Below are 23,036 nucleotides of genomic sequence, written 5' to 3' on the forward strand. Positions count from 1 at the left end.
GCTGTAGCCAGTGCCACTGCCTCCTTGCCCAACCCAACCCAACGCCACTGCCTCCTTGCCCAACCCAACCCAACCCAACCCAACCCTCTTCCCTGGAGCCTCTCGCAGCCCCAGCCTCCTGCTCTCCCCCTTCACTCCCCTCCAGCTTCTCCCACCACCACGGTGCTTACGAGGCCGTGGTTCATACAGAAAAGTGCTGCTTTCGCCAAGTGGGCGCTGGCTGACGTCAGCCCCTGTGCCAGCTCCCTCCCTTCCTCGCACAGTGTTCCCAGATGGAGCCTGTCCACATGTGCCGTGCCTGGACACTCACTTCCAACCTTGTTGGGACCGTTCCTTGCTTCCACCGGCCCCAGCCTCTCATGCCTGTGCCAGTAGAGACACCTTTGGGGAAGGGGGGATGAGAGGGGGCAGACAAGGTGACAAAAGCCCCCAGGAGCCCTCCAGCCGTGGAAAGAGGAGAGATGAGCGGCATTTTACTCCCGCTCCCTGGCACAGCTGCTCTCTGCAAGGAGGGCTGCCTGCAGAGTAGGGCATGGCTTCCCCCGGGACCTGCTCTCCTCTCCAGCTGATCCACGCACCTGGTTAGGGGCTGGGGGAAGAGAGCAGAAGGAAGGCGGTATTTCAGCCAAGGGAGCAGCGGAAAGCAAGAGTAGGATTCAGAGACAGCTGTTCCAAGCACTCTGGCCTGAAATGGTCCTTGCTGCAGTGCCTCTGCGATGTGCCGGTAGTTCCCAGAGAGAATAAGACATTCCTCAAAGGTCACTCCAAGGGCACAGCGCGAACCTTCCCATAAAAAATTCTCTTTAATCTCTCCAGTGCCTGGGCTGGCTATAAATTGGCACAGCTCATTTGAATGGAAGTGTTAACCACCCACAGCCAACAGCTTCGGTCCGGAAACAGCAGCAAGAGGATATGGTGGGAGGCCTATAAACAGCAAGCGATGCTGAGGCAGCCAACCAGGCCGCTGTTTACAGTGTCTGATAATAAAGAGAAGCCAGAGGGCAAAGAAAAAAGGCAACATATCTAAACACATTAAAAAGATGCTTTTTTGGCAACCTAATTAGGACGTGGAGTGCGCAAACCTGCTAGCATTAGAAATAAGCTACATGAAAGGACTTACTTGCGCCCGCGTACACTGATCTTAAATGTCACACGCAGAGGTAAGTGAGGGTGTGCAGCAGTTAGGTCCCGGCAGTTAGATCCTGGCTCTCGCACCTCTTTACAAGGCAGATTTTGTATTTAGACTTTTAGGTTTCTTTCCTGAAGTGAAACACTCCAAGGTGCGGTGTCAAGCAGCGAGCCACTGCCTGACACCAAACCCTGCAGACCGGCTGCACCATTTCACTCTGAGCAATTCAACAAGGGAGGCAGGTCGTGCTTCCTTGCCAAATCCGCGGTGCTCTGCCCTGCTACGCTTCCTACAGCCTGCCCGCTCGTCTGCAGCTTGGGGTGCAGGATGAGAGGAGGCTGTCAAAACCCCAGCTCAAAGTAAGCCCTGACAAGCCCCACACAAGCACAAGTAGTAGGCTGTAAAAAGCATACCTTCATCGAGTTCCTGCCAGCTGAGATGTAAAGTGGGAACTTAAATGGAATTTAATTTTCAAAAAACTCATACTGTGCAGGGCTGCGAAAAACTGGGATAAAACCACAATGGGCTCCTAAGCAAAAAGAGGTGACGCAGAGTAGAGAGAGTGCAGAGGCCCTGGGTTAAGCTCAACACAACATCCTTGGGAACTCTGCATCCCTTCCACACAGCACTGGGTCCCAGCACCCACAAACAGTCCCCAGCCCCTGAGCACCCCACAGCAAGAGCTGAAGAGGGCAGAGCTCTCACAGCATCTGCTGCACACCCAAGGGAGAAGCACCACCGCTGTCCCTTTCCCTTTGGACTCAGCTGTCCCAAGCAGCCGGCCTCCAAACCGCATGAGCCCACGGTCTCAGCACAGGCAGATTCAGAGCTCAGCTTCAATTCACATTTCTCTACTGAATGCTCTAGTCTGATGTTAGATCCAACTCCAAGGGCAGCAACAACTCATTGGTGATCAGCAGCCACCAAGCACAGCCAGGTTCAGTGCACATTAAAGCCGTCACCAATTCAGATGCTCATCCTTCAGTCCCTTCTGCTCCCTCACCCATCTCCAAACAACTGCAGGAGCAGCTCAGTGTGTCCTCATGAAAGGAGGAGAGCAAATCCCAGCCAGGCCACATCTAACATCTCTTGTGATTTTTCGATCTGCTAATTCATAGGCCTTGTAGTTTCACCTTAACTTGGGGGCAGCTGCTCTGCTCAGCGGCACAGCACACAGCCACGTGAGAACGTGAGCCAGGGCAGCTAGCCTGTCTCACAGGAGATGTTGGTTTTCATGTCGCTTGCCCTCTGCCTCCAAAGCACATACTCAGATCTCGGTAAGGGACCGCAAGCGTTTGGCAGCACAGCTAACTTGCGGCAGCCCCTGATCTGCCATTTCAGTTTCTTGATTGAGAGTTTGCAGCCTGAAGGCACAAGCCAAGCTACTCCTCTAACAGCAATTAAAGCACATCTCTTGTCTTTCAAGCTTCCACAGAGGTGGCTTTCTCTCTGGGGAGGAACATTTGCCTCTCAGCCATTTTACATGGCAGGAAGTGGCAGGATGCAGGGTCTCTGCTGCTCTGCACTCACCAGATGCAGAACCTGCAAACGATGCTGCGCGTGGTCAGACAAAATCAGGGTTACAGAAGGAATTACTGCAGCAAGGATCTGACCCCAGTGGGGAGATGGAAATAAGCAAGGTCCAAAAGCAAGAAAATCTGGGTTACCAGTCCTGTCCTGAGAAGCATGCATCCTCAAGTGCACTCAATTATGCCCAAATTCCATGTCTTCAGGGAAGAGAGAAAAGCCTCTTCTTTCTACAGAAAGCAAAGTGCCCTCCCTGCCATTATGCAGAGAAAATGCCAGCTTCTTTCCGAGTTCAGCATAAGCAAAGAGCGCTCAGTGACTGAATGTGTGGATGGAAAGCATTAAGGCAGGGAAGATGGGACAGTTACGGACTCCCAGGGTTCTTCAGAAGTGCTAGGGTGATAAAGTTCCAGCGCTCGCAGCCAGCCGAGAGACCCAAGGAGAGATCCTGCATTTGAGACACTTACAGGCAAGTGCTAGGGAACTCATCCGGGAAGCTGCAAGGGAGTGAGGCGTCTGCGCTCAGGATTGCCTGCTCCCGAATACTGCCACACCCTGTCACCATCTGCCAGCTGCCAAAGTCTGTGGAAACGGAAGATCCGGGCAGAGAATGGTCGGCCGATCTGGGGCAGAGAGAGAGGGAGACGGCGCGATCAGTCAGGTCATTCAGCCACACGCCTTTCACCAATGCTGGTGCCAGGGACCCGCCGGACTGGCCGCCAGCAATGGCTGTGCCAACAGCTTTGACACTCGGGGACCAGGGTGCAACATGCAGCTCTGGCTGGGCCCCAGGCCAAGCCTTTCTTTTGAAAGCGAGAGGAAAGCCAAGCTGGCTGCAGCCAACAAAGCAGCAGGAGCGCACCAGGAGCCGGACAGGACAGAGCCAGCAAGCAGCAGATGGCCATGCAGAACTGTGAAACCTGTTAGTGAGATGCAACAGCATGTCCGGCCCTGAATCCCTCACAGATGCGGATGTTGTGCTGTACAAGGGGCATCTCCCTGGTGCTTGTTGTAGCTGTTAGCACATCCCAGGGCAGAGGCAAGGCCTGACGGAGAATCAAGACTGTGACTTGGTTAATGCTGAGAAAGACTTAGAAATTCTTGGTTTGGCAGCTGTTAGAATGCAGATCACTCCTGAGGCATTAACATCAGACCTGAACAGAGCCAGTCAGTGCTCAAGATGTCCCCAGGGCATGCCTCCCCCCTCAGCATCTGAAGATCTTTTAATTTCTGTGTTAGAAGAACGGACTGCACCAGAAACCAGGTGGCAAAACATCTTTAGGACAGGAAAAATAGCCAAGGGAGGATAATTGTTTGATGTATGCAATCTCCCACCAGGAAAGAAGGAGGCATGAAATCTGATAAATGAATCTGAGGAGTCCCTCCAAAATCTCAGAGAAGAGGGCACAATCACTTGAGACGAACTCAGAGCTCTTGGTTTCTGGGGAGCAAGCAATTACTGTGCCCCGCTGCACAGCAGAGTGTACATAGCTGGAAGCACAGCCTGTGGCAGAGCTACTCAATTACACACTACCAAGATCTTCTGGATAATTTATTTGAGATCTGCTGGGCAGATAGCAGTGCACCAGCTCCAGCTCTGCTGGGCCAGGTACTTGCACGCTGTCTTCACAGCTAAGAATAGCAGTGGCGCACTGCAGCTGCTCCCCAAGAGACCAGGAGAACAGCTAGAAAGACAGGATCTCCCACAGCAAGAAGGACCTCAGTGAGACAGGAAGGCAAGGGTAGGGGGAGATGCACACCAGGAAATTTGCGATCTTGATCTCATTCCAACCCCGCTACTTAACTAGTCCGATCAATACGACCAAGTTTGAGAAGTCTGAAACGTGGACCCGAGCTGGCTGCACAAGTGGAGAAGGGGAAGTCACACAGCTCCTTGCATGTCAGCTTCCCATCACAGTGGTGATGCTCCCACAGCTGCAGTTTGGGGGTAACACCACTGTCTGGAGGTTCAGGCTCCGGAAGGGCATCACGGTGGAAAATAACAGCAGAGCTTCACCTGCCTTGCACAGCTCTTGTTCTTTGGCCGCTCGATGAACTGAGGAGTGAGGTTCAGAGCACTGGGAGAATTCCTTCTCGCAAAAAGGTGTTTTTCCTAGAGCACGTAATGCCGCAATAAGAACGAGGGCATTTCACTGAAAGCGAAACTGCAGCATATACTCTTAGAAAGACCTTTTGGAGATCAGACAGGGATAACCTTCCCTGGATGCAAGAAATTTCTAAGGGGAAGGGAGCAGCTGTTCAGTGACATCTACCCGTCTCCCTGCCTTTGGAAGATAAAGCTGAGGAAGTCACTGTAAAGGAGGAGAGCAGGCAGAGCGTTTGGGCCCAGAGCATGGTGCCATGCTGGAAGCACAGTGGGAACAGTGCAGGAAGCCAGGGAGAAGCATAGAGAAACACTGCCTCAGTGCAGAGGGAAGAGGAGGATGTCACCTCCCTGAGAGTACAGCACAGCCAGACAGGAAAAACAGGAGCGTCACATGCGGTGACAACAATTGGAGCTAAAGCAATAAAGAGGTCTACAGGCAATGGACTTGGGCTGAAAGTAGACAGGGACATGATTCTGTCAGAAGAGTAATGAGTTGCTCAACAGAGGATAGGTTTGGGGCCAGGCAGAACCAAAGGTTTTGAAGAGGGCAAGTCTGGATGGCAGAGGAGGGCTTGGGCTATGGCAGGATCTCCAGGTGAAGGTGAAGAGAACCGAGCAAAGCGCTGCAGTTCTTGCAAAGGGAGAGGGGTATCAGGAGCCTGCCTAGGAGACCGTGCCCACGGGCAAGCAAAGGAGTAAGACATGACCCAGAGCCCTAGGGACAGTGAAAATGTCCCTCTGCTCAGTATCATCAACGACACCGGTCAGATAAGTCTATGCTAAAGAAGGTGAGCAGAAAATTGTTTCCTGCTTCGGGCGCGTGGCCTCAGCTTCCAGCTGCTGGTCACCTTCCGCGGTTGTCAGCTAAGATTAGACTGATCTTACACCACCTCTTGGATGTGGATCAAGTCACCTCTTGAATCCTTTCTTGGACAGGCTGGTAAAAGCATTGTGTACCTCCCGCAATACTGACTCTCAGGGGCTCTCTAGCCCTCTAATCCTTCCTAGGGTCCCCGACCCTGTCAAGCAGCTGTGCAAACTTCATCAAGTTACATTTAACCTAACAGCACAGGAGTCTAGGAGTTCAAGGCAGCCAATTCTGTGTCTCGCCTCCAGGCAGCACAATAAACACTTGTTGATTAATGGAATAAACTGATTGACTCTGCAATGAGTCCAGGTCATCTCTCTCCTGGCTTAGATATCTGAGCTTAGCCAGCAGAGCTAAGATATCGTGGCAGACTTCCCCCTCTATCCCCAGCGCCTTCTCAAGGGAGGCTCCTGAAGAAGTGTCACAACCAACAAGCATCTTGACAGAGAGCAGGGGCCAAGGCTGGGTGAGACAGGTGGGGAAGGCATGGCATGGGAAATGTGTTTGCACTGCAAGGGCAGCAGAGCTTCTTAAAAGCTGAGCTTGGCTTGAGACCAAGACCAGATCTCTAGGGTGACTGTATCCCAGCGCAATCCAGTCAACGTCAGAGGTGAAAGTCTTCCTCTTATTTCTACCCAAGGGCTCCTTGTAAAGTCTTGCTGCAGAGGCCCCAAAAGGGGCTTCAGTGAGGCCCCCAGAGCAAAGTGGGGCTGCTGGAACACCAGGACCAGTCCCCAAGCTGCAAGAACACCACATTTGCAACACATTATAGCCATGCCAGAGGCTGGCTAGCTGCGAGGGCAGTGCAGAGGGTCTTGTGAAGCAGCTGGACGACTACAGCAAAGCTGACATGGTTAGAGGAGAGAGATACAGCAAGTCTTCAAGTCACTGTCTCTGTCACAGACATCTAATGGCAGACAGAAAGAGAATGAAAGTGAGCTTCACACACCCACCTCTTCAGGTCCACGAGTGGGAAGAAACTCCCTCAAAAGTGCAAGATTAACAAAATTAGATTAGCAAAACAGAGATGAGCTGCAAGCTGTTCCTTCACACAAGGAAGGACCTCTAGCAGGCCATAAATTGGCAACTCCTAGCCTGGAATGGTTCCTTTTAATTAGGTCAGTGCTTCCCATGCAACATGCTGCACAAGATATGAGTATTTCAGAGCACATGGACACTCGCCTACCAGAGGAGAGCCAGTACCGGAGGCAGAGCAACAGTCATGGATCCTTCTCTTTCTTAGTATGTAACTGAGACAAGTGCCAACAGCCAGGCTCTCATCCTGCCCTGTGCTGCCCCCGCTCCCCTGCCATATTTCCACACACCTAGGACTATTTGGGAAGCAGCTCATTTGCCAGCATATGGTCTGTGCCTCAAACTGAAGCGTTAAGTAGGTACTGTACGCACAGGCAGACTGTGGCAACCTGGAGTAAAGGACAGCCCTTCCCACCTTTGCGTGGGAAATGTTGGCAAGGAGAACTTGGCAGAGAGCTGTACTGAGAGCCCTGGCTGAATTCCAGGCAGCTATCTACAGGCTGTGTCAGTGCCGTAACAGCCTGAGCAACCAGTCCTCTGCGAGCACAACCATTTTTGATTGCAGCACAGTCATGTGCCAGCCAGCAAGCCCATTTTGTGGCATAATAATTCCAGAAAACATTCCTGTAAACAACTCCTGTCCTGCTGCGGTCACTATCCCAAGTTGTCACACTGCAGATACAGCTTCCAAGCCAGGTGGCTGTAAGGAGCAAGACATATAGTGCGCAAGCAGTCTTAACACTTCAACAAAACGCCCAAAGTCAAGGGACAGCAGCTTCTCTGCCCCTCTCTGTGCTCACTGCACACCCTCCAGACCCACATCTGAACTATCCGCAGCCCTTTAAGTAAGGGAGTTCTCTGTGGCTGTTGATCAAAGCAGATTCTCCACAATTTAACTCCTGCAGATCTCAACTCTTCAGATCACAGTACTTTGGGTTTTGTTTAATTGACTTAGCAAAAGCACATTCAACCAAAGATTATCCAGCTGCTAATCCACATTAGTGCTATGTACACACACACTAAATCCCTGACACAGATACAGGGTTTTTCTGCAGTGTCATGGGACACTCAGACTATTAGTGTCAAATGCAAACACAGAACATGGTTTGCAAGCCACTACCCGCTCGCACGCAGGGAGTTCAATTCAACGCACACTATCTGCCATACTCGGAGCTCTCTGTAAAAGAGGAAGTATCTTGTCCTACTCTGCAAATAATCTATGCGCTATCTTCAGTTTCCAACCTAAACAATTCTATGATTCATGCATGTTTGCCCTCAGCAGATGTGATCTTACCATCAATGCTGGGATAAGCTAGAAGACTGCTAGGAATTTGCCTTTGTACTGCTTTGCCTAACAAGAACCATCCTGTGATTTACGGGCACTCAGGACCTCTGGATCAGAGCAGGACTCGGAAGATGGGCTGGTGAGGTGCTGGCAGCAGCAGACTGCCAACACGGCCTGGCCAGGAGAGAGGCTTGGCTCCCACCATCTGACTTGACATTTGTGACTCAACACCCCAGTTCCCCTCCCAGGCCCTGCTCATCTCTCCCTGCCAGCTTGCCTTCCCATTCCCTCTGGAGCTCCCCTGCCTCCCAGCACCCAGACTGGGCTGTTTACATGAACGACCTGAAGGGTACCTGCTGGCATTTTACAAGCAACCATTTTTCCTCAACTGCTGCTGCAGTGGTTAAGTGTTTTGTTGCTATGGCCACACAACCAGAGGATTAGGAAGTCAAGTACAGTAGTTTCTTCATCTTAAGAGCCTTGGGTGTTAACCTGCCAGCAGCACTGTAGAGATAAAGGTATTTTTGGCATCCTGATCAGTCTCAGTGCTCCAGCCTTTCCATCCCAGTCCCACCATGTTTCAGGGAGTGAAGGGATAGAATTTACCTCTTCCTTCTGTCAGATACACTCCTTCTCCATCCAATATGGGACTCTTTTTTTTCCTTCAGGATGGAAAATGGTGGCTGAAGGTACTGTGATATCCATTACCTGCACGGAGCTTACTAGACAGATTCAGACTAACATAGTCCAAGTATGGACACCAAAGCCAAGTCAAGTGACATAACTCCTCTCTCTGGAGAAAACACACCATGTTCAGGCCCCAGAAAGTGCAAGCCATTCCAGCGTCCGACAAGGCAACGCATTGCTCAAGTCTTTAGCTAGCAGAGCTGTTAGCAGTGTTACTCCAGGGAAGGCAGGCAGGGCACAGTGACTGGTCTGGCAATGGACTAGGAGGCAAAGGAGCATGAATGTGCCAGCAGACTTGGTTTGAAAGAGAAGCTCAGTTCAGCTGTTGCTCTGACAATTCTACCCACTCCGTACAGAGTCTCTAGGATTACTTCCTCCAGCCTGCACACTGAGAGGAGCAGGGCAAACCCAGGTGACACCAGAGGTGGAGAGCATACAGGTGTACAGCCTCCACCCAGCACGAGTGTCGCAGGCCAACCATCTTTGCGTGCAGCTGATTTCACCACTTTGGCTTCACAACTGATTCCCTTTTCCTGTCCCCTTAGTTCCAGGCTGTGCAAGGGGTTTGCTCCCCTTCTATCCCCTATTCTCCCATCACATACTTCTTCCTAGCCCAGCCCTTCACACTGCCTTGTTCACAAAAATTAAGAGGGATTGGACTGGTGCAACCTTGCTGCACTGAAGGGTTATAAAGGCTTTGTGCCATGGTAGAGCTATCGTAACGGTCAGGAAAATGTTTATAGCAGAATTCACAGAACATTTACCTCTTACGATGATACAATACTGGAACTCCTTCTCAGGGATATTTACTGAGCATAGGGAAAAGACACCTCCAGGGACGCTGGCCTGGAAGTAACAAGCTTCCCTACCATGCTTACTGGCTGCCTCAAGCCCTGGGGGTGCCAGTTCTGAACACCTGACACCAATGGGCACTAATCATCCAAAAGCTTACAGACACCTCATCCAGACACAACCAGAGGAAAGATAATTGCTGGCTTTACCAACTCTGAGCCTCTGGAATGCAAATCCCAGGGACTGTATGCTCAGCCCCTTCCCGTGGTGCTCTTCTGCCTACTCTGTTTCTCCACATCGCTCTCACAGAGCAGAATCCAGCTGAAGCATTATAAACTGCTTCTTCCACAGCATGGCTGCAAGCTCACTACCAGCCCAGCGCTGAACAGCCTGTCAGGTCTTGGGAATGGCATGAGACCACACACAGGAATTGTGGCACTACTGTCATGAACAAAAGCAGCTCCCAAAACAAGCTGTTTTCTCTCCAGTATTTTCTTCTCTTCTTGGGAGATGTGTTTCATCTTACAGAGAATGTAGAAGTGGGCCTCAGCAACAACTCAAAACCATCGTATTGATCTCTTTCCCAGGGGAGAACAGTTAGCATCATTTATGAAAACTGTCAGACAGTGATTTTTCTCTGGAATCAAGAAACTTGGTAAGAAAGTCTTACAAATTTTCAGGGCTTTACTTGTTTGTCATTTTCCATGTGATGAGAGAGTACTAAAATTTGGCTGGTGGCTGTTTCTGAAAGGAATCACCAGAAAAAGACTCATCAGAAAACCTGCAGAGAGTATACAAGTGTTTGATGCTGTTAACAGCAACCTCTTATCTAAGAGCTCTTTATCCCCTGTTGGCCTAAACACATGGTGTTTACTCCACAGGCTCTGTCCTTTCTTCCCTAGCCTAGCTCACCGCTTCGCTTTGCCCTACCGCAGCATCAGACTCCAGAAGGGTGCCAGAATATCCTTTGTTATGGCATGAGATTAGGCTCAGGTCCAGGGTCTCCATTCCCCGGTTGCCCAGCAGGAACACACAGCCTTCCGGGCAAAATCCTTTGTGCCGGCACAGCATTCCCAGCTTGCTCCCAGCAGATTCTACCTCTGCTTGCCACCAGCACCCAGAGTTTTTTCCAACCTGCAGTGTCAGGAAGGTCAGCAGGCGGAAAGGGGGACAGGATAGATGCAGAGTGAGGTCTGCTTGAAGTGAAAGGCTTCCTCCCCCACACAACACAGCCATTTCAAACCCCTGTGGATGCATTTGACAGAGAAAGTGCTGTGAGCTCCAAGCATCCAGGATGCAGAGATGCCAGAGCTCGTGGAGTCGAGGCATGTGTGGAGGACAGGCAGAACAGACAACTAGCTGTTATCGGCACAGTTCCTCACTCCTCTAAATGGGCTGAGGCAGAAGTCTCTGTGTTTAATGGTCAGCGTTTCACACAAGGTCAGGCTAGAGAGGAACAGGCCTCCTGAGGCTTGTTTGTAGATACAAACACATGTGCTCCCAAGTTCTGACTGCCACACAAGTGTAGCCCTGCACTCCCTTTAGCAGACATTCATTTTGGTGAGAAATGCTCTACTCCGTCCCATCTCACCTGGATCTGGGCACTTCCAGTGGGCTGCTTCCAATCCTCAGGAAGTTATCAGAATGAGTTGATGAGGAGGAGCTGGAGGACTTGACTTCAACCATCCCTGCAGAAGACAGCCTGTCTTCAGACTGCTGTGCCCTGCTCCAGAGCACGGCTTGTGGTGACGATGCACGGCTCTTCCTCCTGTGGGATGAAGGACTTGGGTGAGAAAGCTGGCTTTCCCACGTACTCCAACTACAAAGCCTATCCACAACAGGCTGGATTTTACCCCAGCAGCTACAAGCTCTTGTTCCCACTGAAACGGCCCTCCTCCCTCCCAAGGAACCATGAGTCACAGGGTAACCGCTTAGTGACAAGGGTACACTGAGCTCAACCCATCTTAGCCCATTCTTTTATAGATCACTGTTCACGTGACCTGGAAATCAGAGACAGGAGAATGCATCAGCCCACACACATACAGCAATTGCTTTGTTTAGTCTAGCTGCAAAAATGCCTCAAGCAAGGGGCCTCCCAGCAGGGAAAGACCATTACAATCTGCTCTAGCTCTACAGAGTGTATCAGCTGAGGAGCTCAACCCAGGTGGGCGTTCGTGCGCACTAACGAGGGTGACAGGGACACATCACCAGTGTTATTTTCCCTTTTAGTGACTCCCTTCAGGCACCACTGACCACGCTTCTGACCATGTGCTCAGAGCTGACAGTAACTCCAGATGCAGGTGCATTTCAGTCGTCTCCTTGTCCATGCTGACAGCCCAGAACTACTCTGGCTTCTCTTCTAGCCAGCACATTCAGACTCGGGTGTGATTCACTGTCTATTGCTGCATCAGGCCTTAGCTCACAGTACCATCCAGCTACAAACCAAACAGGCACACATATTTGGGACTAATTCACATCACTGCTGCTCCACATTCAGAAGACTGTCTTTCTTACATCAGTGTTTGTTTTTTTTTTCTGGAAGAGTCCCAAGAATTTTTTCTCTTCCAAAACCACAGTGAATTGGACAAAGATCTTCCTGTGTACACAGGTAAAAAGGAAAAGCCTAAAGCAAACAAACTCAAGGAGAAAAGATGTTGTTCTTCCTGGAATCTGGAAGGGCATCTCAGCTTTGACTGAGATCTCCAGCACTGTCAGCAACTGCAGCTAAAGACAGGCTCATTGTACAGTGGAAAGCACAATATCTTCTCTTAATTTCTTGAAGTGTGTCCACCCTCAAACATCACACCACAACCTCTCTCAAGCATTATTCATCTCCTGTTATCATACCTGCCAACATCTCCAAGCACAGCCTGCAGAAACAGGCTTGTACAGCTAAAAACCAAATGCCTCTCCCTGCAAGAAGACCTCGAGGCCACCTGTTTTCAGGACAACACAATGAAGCATGTCCTCTCCTCTCCCCACTCACGCTATGCACAGCCCAGCTCACCCAGCTTGTAGCAAGCCCCACCTGTCCTCCAGACTACACAGCCACAACAGCCTGTGGCAAGACATCCCCTCACTAAGCACTCATGGCAAGGCTCACAACCTTCCCTTCCCCAAAGCTCATGCCGACAGTATGGGCCCAAACCGTCCTCACGGCAGCAGCAGCTAGCCCCAACACAGCCTGATGTCTCCAACAGGAGTGAGAGCAAATCGGAGTCAGAAAACACGTCACAAAAATCAAGCCTTGATACGCACAAAGCGCAGCAGATCTATTCCAGCATGCCCCAGCCACTTCACATCTTGTGAAAATCATGTGTAGGTTTTGCGCTGCAGCATCTAGTCTGTATGTCCTGAGCACTCAGAGCAAGGGAAATGCTTCCAGTTTACTACTCTGTAGCCAAGCAAGTGGAAAGTTGTTCTCTACTTGCTGCAATCACTTTGCTGTGGATTGGTAGGCTCTGTGTGTTCAAGAGGACACCGCGCTGCTCACTTGGCAAACACAGTTTGGGACTCCCCATCTCCATTTTGTGATTCTGCAGGAAGATTCTCTCTTCCCCTCTTCAGCACTTTATAAATTGAATCACAGTGTGCTTTAGAAAGGCTGCTGCCACTAGCATGGCTTCAGGCTCAGTCCCAGAGGACTTCTAACTGCCTCCAGCACAACCCAGATTTAATTTAAAATAATTGCAATATAAAATAGCATCTTCACATGTGCTGAGGGAGAGGAGAGAAAAATTAAACTGAGAGGGGCAAGCCTACAGGAAGGTTCTGAAATCCCCAAACACCACCAGAAACTCCACGAGTAAGCACAACGCCTGTCCCAGAGCAGCAGAGTTGCCAGACACCTTCCCCAGTCCCTGCTTCCAGACAGCTACCTGCAGCCCCAGGCGAGTCCTATGTGACCCTCTATCAACAGGGAGCACCGAGAATTTTGTATTTCTCCGCTAGAAGTATCTTCAAGCAGTGCTGCAGGCAGCAATCTGCTTTCAGCTCACATACCTCATGCTGTTAGAGGAGCTAAAGTTTAAAGGGGATTCTTGGCCACCCAGCCCACCTACCACTAACTGCAGACACTCCTCCATATAATCTCTTCCATAAACTGATTAAGCTTCATTTTAGGGCAGCTAAACTGTCTCCACTTTTCCCTGGGGAGGTTGCTGCCAAATGTCATTTTTCTGGTAGTTTGGAATCATCTTTTAGAAGTAATGAAATCCTTTCTGGATTAAGTTTAACAGTGAAACTGGTGAAAATGAAACAAAGCTGCTTTACTCTCATCAGGGCACAAACTTCAGGAGCACCCCCACAGAAGTCTGACAGTCTTTAACATGGGGTGGTCTCCAATTTTTGGTGCAGAAGTTCTGTAGCAAAAGTTGCAGCAAAGTCTCTCACAGCCAAATTCCTCCCTCCTTTGTAAGGAAGCCATACCATAGAAAGCAGCTCTGGAGGGTGAGGAACTTCAGAAATATCTTTTCTACTGTGCTCAGAGCCTGCCCCTTTTGTTCTGCAGCCCCCCAAGTGGTTATCTCCTCACCATGCTGCCTGAGCCTGTGCTCCTGCTGGCATCAGCTCCACTGCTTCATAGGTGAAGCTCCCAGCTGCTCCAGGGGAACTTTCCATCCCGAGGGAGAAGTCGCTGCTCAGACTTGTGGTGCTGCCTCGGTCCCTCTGCTCTAGAGAAAAGAAAACAGAGCTACCTGAAGACCAGCGTGGTCTCGCTCACTTTCTCTCCCTTTAAGCAATACACTTCCCGTGTGCCCTGGGGCTATGTTCTTGCAAGGCCCAGATGGAAGCATACCCATTTGTAGACACCTTGATGCTGGGAACCCAAGCCCCCAAGTGATCAACCATTACCAGCACCCAGGGGCACTGATGCACGGCAGCAGCACTCACTGAGCATGCAGATCTCTTCCAGGGTGAAGCCAGGTGGCAAACTCTTCCTTCTGGGGAAGGAAAGACAAAGTTACCTCAGCCATGCTTCAGGGCTGTGTGGAGGCTGTCCATAGCCAGATCTCTACAGCACACAGACTGGAGCGGTGGGGAGCTAGCTGTGTAGGGGCAGAGGGGAGGGTATGGGGCTGGTGAGCAGTATCTGACTCTCCTAACAGTCCCAGCCCACACACCCTGTGCTTTAAGAGAGTGGCAACAGGCTGCAGACAGACATATGCTTATTCAGAGCCTCCATGGTGGGCTTTGTTTCCTTCTGCCCCTCCTGAAATAGGAAGGGGTTAATGTTTAGCTGTCTGTTAAAAACCAGCCGCCCCGCTCCCCCTAGCAGTGCCTGAGGGACCTTGCTGCACAGCCTGCTTGAGCAAGAGCACACATCTCTGGGTTCATCCGTGCTAAAGCAGTCACGGACAGTCATTAAGCAGAGAGCACGTTTCAGCATGGACAGTTTTTCAGAGCACAACGTGGCACCTCACAAGCCTCGGCCCCATTTTGCAGCCTTCAGAGTGCAGAATAAATTAAAGAAAACTGGGCCAGGACACCAGGGCTTCCATCTCCCCAAAGAAACAGCACTAACAAGCTCCCTGGCTCTGCAGCCCATGCAGTAGCAGGCACAGGCTTCTTACCTCTGCGACTTCACAGCAGAGAACTCCTCAGAGGTGATGTGCTTCAGAAAATTGAAGCAGAAAAAGAAAATCTGAGCAAAGGGAGAGAGAAGAGCGGGTCAGGAATGAACCCGAGGCTCCATGCAGCCTCTTATCTTGTTGGGGAGGTGCTGGCAGGAAGGAGATAGCAACAAATCTGCAGTTACCAGCCTCCAACGTGCCGTGGGCTGCCACCATCCCATCCTGGGCCTTCCCTTAGACGTTATACTGACCCACTGTTCCCTGCCACGGGGAGGCCCAGAAAGGAAGGTGTACAAGTCTCCTTATCAATGCCCTGCACACATGCTGCAAGCACATGGCAGGTACTTATGCCATCAGTGCTGGATGGAGAAGAGATGGCCCCCAGCAGCTGTTTATATGCTCAGGTAAGCAGCAAATCCATCAGGACTAGCAGGGTAGGAGCTGCATGCTCCACCTTGGCACCACAGCTGTATCACACCTGGAAGCATGTGATACCTGCAGCGTCTGTGGTCCCAAGCTCGTGCCCTGCCATGCATCAGTCTGCTCTGCGGCATTCACCCCGCTGTGCCTCTGCCACCCCATCTACCTGCACAGAGCTGAGCCCTTCTCCTCCTGCAGTGGGGAGCAGGGAGTGCTAAAGGCAGACAAGGACCTTCTCTCCCATTGCAGCTACCAGCTCTGCCCTTGGCCAAGCTGGCACCAGAGCAGAGCAGAGCTGCCAGGCTCGAGCCAGCAGAGCTCTGGGAAAGGAATGAATGGGAAGAACAATACTAATACAGGGATCATGGACCCCTGAAAGATGGAAAATACGCCAAGGTCCCAGCTCTGCTGTTCAGAGGCAGGGGATTCTCTAATGAAGTGAGAGTCTGAGGAGCAGGGGATTAGCAACAGAGTTAAGACATACTCTCCACCCCTTGATTTCTATCCAAAAATGACATTGCAGTGTACTGCAACTAGAGTCAGAGCAATCATTTTTTGCTGTTAAACAGTGAAAGATTTGAGGACGATTAGTTCCACTAATCTTAACTGCCTTCCAGACACATTGATGCACCCACAGATATACCCTGGCAAATACACACACTGGAACCAGCACAAGCTGCTCCATGAGCCTCTGATGACATGCAAGCTACATGCAACTGCAGCACCCAGGCAGGAGGGCTGGCCCTCAGGACAAGCCCACAAGACAGTACAGCTTTATTTCTAAGCTCCCAGTAGTCACATGCCTTAAGCATCCCTTCTCATTGCTGAGCTGAATAGCAAATCCTAGCACCCTTTCACCAGGGGCCTGAACACTAATGGCACAGCAGAGGAACTGGCAGGACTGACACCCACCAACCAAACTGTAGCCCAAGATAAAAGCATTCCCACATCTTATGCATCAGGAAGTGATGGGGCAAGGCTCTTAACTCATATTTCCAGCACCTGAATAATCTTTTTAGAGCCCAGTCAGACTACTGATATTACAGGAAGGCGGCAGTGAATGCTGCTACCGTAAACAAGTACCCTGAGAACAAAAAGCAGTGCTCAGCCACTGCCCCAGACCAGACACTCACCTCTTCTCCTTTACTGAGTCGATCGGCTAACATGTGCCTGGAAAGAGAGCAAGGGAAGCTCAGTCACATACCAGAAGCCAGAATGAGCAGAAGAGCACAAACTGTCAAGAATGGCCAGATGCCTGAGTATCCAGGTAAAAAAAGGCATCAGCCCCTCTTGTCACAGCTCATTGGGAGCTGCCCCAACATCCACCTTTGGTTCTGAGCAAAAAATGAAGATGATCCCCTGAAGGCTTCTCCCTTCCTGCACAGGGGTGCATATGCGAGTAAAACTTGGTGTGCTTACCCAAAGAGAAACCAGTCATAGGCCACTGTCAGGTAGAGAATCTCAGATGGCTCCAGGGACGCATGGATCAGCCCATCCTGCAAAACAAATGGGAATGGCCTTCAGGCAGCAGCCCTGGGCCTCGGGCCCTGGGAATTCATGATCTACTGAAAACTGCCATGGTGATCCAAGACTCCCAGCTTGCTCCACCTGCCTGTGATACAGTGTCTGATGGCAGGACAGCACGCTGGGCTCCACAAAGCCAATCCATACCCTCTCTAAAGCCAATATAGTCAAAAGGAACATTAACTGCTCCACCACCACTTCCTGGTGACAGTCACTCACCCTCCAAGCAATCACCCCCAGAAGCAGAGCAGGTCAGCCAAGTACTCACAGCCCACAAGGAGAGGCGTAATAAGGAGATGAAGAGAGGAGTTCGATCCCAGCCAGATATACAGTGCACCAGGAGCCCACTGTCATCTGCTCCAGGCAGGGGTAGGAAAAAGAAAGAAAAAAAAAGGATGTTGTGACAAGAGTAATGACTTTCCTTTATGGCAAATACATAGAGACAAGCTACCCTCCATCCCCATAGCCCAGGCTCAAGAGTAGAGCTCACTCAGAACATTTTTCTGTTGAATACGTAAGCCAACAAATTCCTCTGAGTGTCCTGGGTTGTCTGCAGCTCCAGCTGATGTGCTGTCCTGGTCCTGACAGCTGCTCAGGACATGAAGTCACTAGGTATGAACATCACTTTACTACCCACCACATGTACCTAGGCAGTTGCAACCCACTATCACAATCTATCCCCCACACCAGAGAGAAACCTGCTCCAACTGAACACTTTTTCAGTCCCACCAACCTTCCTACTGATACACATTGAGCAGAGGCACACACAGGGCACAACTCCTACACACTCTAGAAAATTTGCAGTGTGTCCCAACACAACTACTGCAGGAGAGTCTGTAGTTGGCCATGCTGGCAGAGCCAGACACGGCTCCATCTATCCAACAGTGCTAGATACAAAGTCACAGTGCCCAGAGGGAATGGGATGCCAACACAGGGCAATATACACCCTTCAAAGAATTGGGGTGGCTGTGATGACAGAGGATGGAAGGGGCTCTTCAACAGGCACTTAATGAGACCCTGGGTGGGGGGGAGAAAACACAGGTGTCCAGCAAAATAAGAGCAAGAGTCAACAAGCAGAGGAACAAATGTTTCTTCTCTTCAGGTTTAAAGCAGGAAAACATTATGTAAAGCTTTCAGATAACCCTCCATCCCTGGGAGAAGAGGGTTTTCCAGGAATCAGCAAGTCCCTCTCTAAGAGGGGAGTTGGAGCTCTGGAGCTACGACCATCACTCTGTTTTGAAGGGAGAGAAGTGAAGCTCTCTATAAAGTGACTCTTCTGTACTGGGAACTGATTCACAGTGGCACTAATACCATCAGCTGTTCTTCTGGAGACAGTGACTGCTCCAGTTAGACTGCTGGGAGCAAGGAGTTTACCTTACCATCACTATTGATGATGGAGATCAGCAGCTTCAGGTAGTTCTGTGTCTGTTGTATGAGGTCCCAGCTCTGCAGAAAGAGAAATGTTGATGGTAACGGTCTGCCCGCAGCAAAAGGCTACTCTGCAGTTCAGAGCCTGCCATGCTCTTGGCTTCTCTATCCAGAACAACAGTGAGGCAGAAATAAGCCCGTGGCCATTCCTCAGAGTGACAGACCTTCCCCTTGGTGCTCTAATCAATCCCCCCATCCTCTGCGAAAGGCAGTCTGGGACAAGAGACCAGGCAAGGGGGAAAAAAAATTAAAAAAAAAAACAAAACAAAACAGAAAGAGGCCTTCCCCACTGTCTGCCTGGCTGGCACAGATCCTGCTTGCCTGCAGCCCCAAAGCTCCATGCTTGCCTGCAGACCATGCTCAGAGAGACTAACGTGAGCGAGCAAACACCTGCAGAGCGCTGACCCAGTTCTGCAGCCCCCTACACGCGTGCACTTTATCAAATGGCTCAGCACCCACGTTACAGCTGTGTATGGGATGCAAGCAGCATGATGGGGCGAGCAGGCCAAGGTCAGCAGCCTGTTACCACAACCCAAACACTTTGCTCAAAACTCTCTGGCCCTTGTAAATGGGCCCAGCAGCCTGCCTGCAGAGAGCTGACCCACTCCCAGCTGCTCCAGACAGGCACTGCACTTCTGCAGTAATGCCCAAGTAGCAGCAGCACCACAGAAAAGCTCTGAACTCTGAGACCTCCAGCACTACAAGAGATGCAATAGAAAAACATCAGAACAAGCTCAAGCGTGCCACTCTCGACCACTGTGTCATGAAAAGATGCAGGGAATTTCAATAGTCTGATCACAGCCAGAAGTAGCTCAAGAAAAATAGGATAGCACTGGCAAGGAAAAGGCAAGGAGAGAGACACATGTTTCATTGTGACAGTGTTAGTGGTATAAGTGACATATGACCGCCAGCAATAGGACACTTGCTGTGTGCTTTCATGCATGCATGTGTGCGTGTAACCACACTTAAGACTACTGTCAGACAAAGGACATATCGCTCTGCCGTGAAGCCTGCACAGCGACAAAAGAGAAGGGAAACAGGGAACTCAGCCTGGGGCAGAAAAATACATACTTCCAAAGTCTTTTATCTGCCCAATTCAACCCAATCTTGTGCTTATGCCAGAAGGAATCATCTAATCATCCAGTCTGATCTCTCTGTACCACAAATCAGAAAGTTTTGTTCAGTTGCCCCAAATAGAGCCTGAGGCTTGCACTTGGCAACATCTCTGCCCAGAGAAGCACCTCAACTAGGGGTGACAGCTCATCGCTCCTTTGGCAGCATGTTCCAACAGATCATCCTCAAAAATAACATGCAAGACTGCTTTTCCTTATTTGAAGGTCTGATTTCAGACTGCAGATATTCCTTCCTGTGCAGCTTTTCTTCCCCAGATTGAAGAGTGCTTTAGAATTAGTATTTTCTCCCGGCAAATGTACTTACACATTAATCAAGTCAATCCTCCATCGCTTTTGTGATTAGCTCAATGGACTGAGAACTTCAGCTTTAAGTGAAGCACCTTCTCTAGTCCTCAGATCATTCCTGCATCTATTTATTACACCCTCTTCAATTTTTAATAACCTTTTTAGAATATTGGCTGCTCAGTATTCTAGTGAGTAAGTTTCTAGCCATAAACAAGCTGTGGTCCTATTAGTTCTGCTGCTCCTGTTCCGTGATTCTGCTTATGCTGGCACTTAAACATTATTTACATCACTGACTGACAAACGCTGGAGCTCTGCTAGTTCTGTGGTGCTTACAGCCACAGAGCACAGGAGCATGACATGCTCCACTACAGTCAATCATCACAAAATCTGGGGGGATTGGTAGGTCCACTGACGTCTGAAATGGAGCACACTAATCAGTAGTGCGATGCTCCCTAGTATGAGCAGACAGAGGTAAACCTTGAAGCTCGGGTAAACTAAGAGTTCAATTATCATTTGCAATGCTGTCACAGTAATAAGGAATGGAGACATGCTTCGGTCAGTTACGATTTTCTACTCTTCTCCCATAGGACAAGCACCTTGCACACCCATGAAGAAGGTGCCTAGTCACTTGGCTACTGCTCACAGAAGGGAAGGCTGATCTCTCTTCAGACTCTCCACAGCCAAGAAAGTCTGCCCACAGCAGGCATGTGACGAGTTAAGGCTGTGAACAAGTAATACTCCTTCGATTTCCTCGCATGTTCCTTACCTTTGTTAGCAACGTATCTCCCTAATGGATTGCAAGCTTTACACAAGCTACAGAAAAAGATTTGATGTTACAGTCAGCTGCCTCAGGACACACCAAGCCATAGAGCTTTTGGGTAGAGGATTTCCACTGCCACTCTGAATAGGCAAGAAAGCAGCCTCACTCCCACTGGGATGGTATGAAGTGAGTCAGATTACAGCAACAGGAGCAAGTCAGACTTCAAATCTTCACTGATCCTTCCTGAATGAATCTCTGACCTCCCACAGAGATGCCTGCTTTGCTCACCTGGTACTCGCTCCAATCAATATTCAGAGATTGGGTCAGAGAGACTGGGATACTTAATGGAGCATCTACGTAATCCTGCAAAAAAACGAAAAACAATTCGTCAGAGAAAAGCTGTGATTTGAAGGCAGTGAGTTCCAGAAAAAAAAAACCAAAACAACAAATGCCAAATGGTGCATCTAAAAGAAAACGTCTCAGCAGAGCATCTTCGGATGCAAAAACCTGAAGTGGTAAGAACTAACTCAGAGTCTCTTAGGAGAACTAGTGGACAAGAGGAGCTTTTCTGTGCTCCCAACAGTGAAAGTCAGGGACAAGGCATTTCAGTTTCTGAATTCCCATCGGGCTGCTCCACTCAACCTTTGCCCTCAGTAGAAGACAGAATACGAAGACAGAACTGAGAACAGAGGCTATCAATAAAATATCAAATTCAAAACCAGAGGCAACCCATACACACCAATAGAGGTCAAATATCCTGGACTTCAGGATAACAACGATTTATTTCACATACGAATTTTACAATTAATAATTTAGTACATTCACTATCTGCTTTGTTTGTCCTGTTGGTTTCCTCCTTGTGATCAGAAATAAGCACATGACATATACACCATCAGTCAGGAGCTCTGAGGCAAGACTTAAGCCCAGTAAAGCCCATAGCTCTCCATTCTGTAACATTCACATACCTGTTTCCAGTTAAATATGAGACCTTCAGCTGTATAATCCCGGTCTTTGTACTCCTTAAAAAATTCACAGCCTGCAAGAAAGAGACATAATGAAACAACCGTTCAGCTAACTGATATCTAACAACTGAAGTGTCCTCTGGGACTGGAAGTGCTGGCAGCCCCGGGCTCCACAGCACCAAACCAATCAAAACTGCTGCCTGCAGAAAAAGAAGAGCAGTAATCATCAGTACAGCGTGCAGCACGGCCTACCAGCAGCAAAAACCCAGAGTACTCAGCAGTGGACACATTCACACAGCAAAGGGTAAACTCCAAACACACAACAAATGTGGAGTTTGAGGGACTGATTTCATTCTTTCACAGACAAGAGGTTTCACCAAGGAGCTATGCTTTCCAGGGCCACTGGCTTTTGCACAGATCTAAGGCATCAGCCTGACATGCTGAGTGAGAAGGAACCAGCAAAAGGAGGCGTTGGCAGAGCCCTGGGGAAAGCCAACTTTCACAGGGCATCTGCTGCAGGTAACAAGAAAGGGCTCTGCCAGAGGCAGCTGTGATTTCTCTCACATTTAAGTCTCCTCTTTCAAACACATGAATTGCCTTATCTGAAGGAAGCAGGTACATAACCACTTCTAAGATTGCCTCCAAGGCCTCCCCTCCTGAAAAGTGTCCTTTGGCTCCGTTCTTCTCAGACAACTATTTGAAGTCTCTGCGGCATGCAGTCACTTAGTCACAGCTGAGCAGCACCATTAGCACTGCGGCTGCCTGCAGGCTACACAAAACACCTCTCCCAATGTACCGTGTATGCCCCAGCAGTGTCGCAGTGCCCACATCACCAAAATACCCCAGTGCCAGGCACTGAACAGAGGCAATGATTCCTACCCTGCAAGTCACAAGTAACTTCAATTGCAAAAAAAAGTATCTTTGTGCAAGGACAGGACTAGCCCTCAAAACCACACAGTCGGGAAGCAACCTGTCAGTTGAGATTTAACTCCAATTAAACAATGGCTTAAAGCAAAGAATGGGGGATTACGGTAGTAAGTATTCGCATCTACAAATGCCAACTACCAGTCAAATGGAAGAGAGGGTTTTTCTGCACCGGCGAGCACAAAAGCTTCTACAGATACCCCATTTTAACCCAAGTCTTTCACACTAGACAGTTATTACTCTTCGCTGGGTAAAAAAACTGGCTGGATGGCTGTGCCCAAAGAGTTAAATCCAGTTGGTGGCCAGTCACAAGTGGTGGTCTCCAGGGCTCAGTATTGGGGCCAGTTCTGTTTAATCTCTTTATCAATGAGCTGGACAAGGGGATTGAGTGCATCCTCAGTAAAGTTACAGACGTCATCAAGTTGGATGGGATTGTTGATCTGCTGGAGGGTAGGAAGGCTCTACAGAGGGATCTGGACAGGCTGGATCGATGGGTCAAGGCCAATTGTACGAGGTTCAACAAGGCTCAGTGCCGGGTCCTGCACTTGGGTCAGAACCCCATGCAACACTACAAGCTTGGGGAAGAGTGGCTGGAAA

General features: G+C 49.9%; 1 protein-coding gene across 1 annotated transcript in view; it reads right to left on the reverse strand.

Moving 5' to 3' along the window:
- The window catches only part of MTMR14 (myotubularin related protein 14), a gene marked incomplete at its 5' end in the record, with an annotated part of 21,886 nt that extends 297 nt beyond the window's left edge, over window positions 1-21,589 (reverse strand). The window contains 11 exons of the mRNA XM_009707418.1: window positions 3,124-3,279; window positions 11,022-11,198; window positions 13,965-14,103; window positions 14,324-14,373; window positions 15,004-15,074; window positions 16,557-16,593; window positions 16,843-16,919; window positions 17,216-17,301; window positions 18,327-18,393; window positions 20,842-20,916; window positions 21,519-21,589. Of these exons, the coding sequence (XP_009705720.1) occupies window positions 3,124-3,279; window positions 11,022-11,198; window positions 13,965-14,103; window positions 14,324-14,373; window positions 15,004-15,074; window positions 16,557-16,593; window positions 16,843-16,919; window positions 17,216-17,301; window positions 18,327-18,393; window positions 20,842-20,916; window positions 21,519-21,589 (1,006 nt within the window). The remainder of the gene's footprint in view (window positions 1-3,123; window positions 3,280-11,021; window positions 11,199-13,964; window positions 14,104-14,323; window positions 14,374-15,003; window positions 15,075-16,556; window positions 16,594-16,842; window positions 16,920-17,215; window positions 17,302-18,326; window positions 18,394-20,841; window positions 20,917-21,518) is intronic.
- Between the last annotated feature and the right edge of the window lie 1,447 nt (window positions 21,590-23,036).

This window comes from Cariama cristata, unplaced genomic scaffold, assembly GCF_000690535.1.
Source record: "Cariama cristata isolate BGI_N322 unplaced genomic scaffold, ASM69053v1 scaffold27670, whole genome shotgun sequence".
Classification (NCBI taxonomy): Eukaryota; Metazoa; Chordata; class Aves; order Cariamiformes; family Cariamidae; genus Cariama; species Cariama cristata.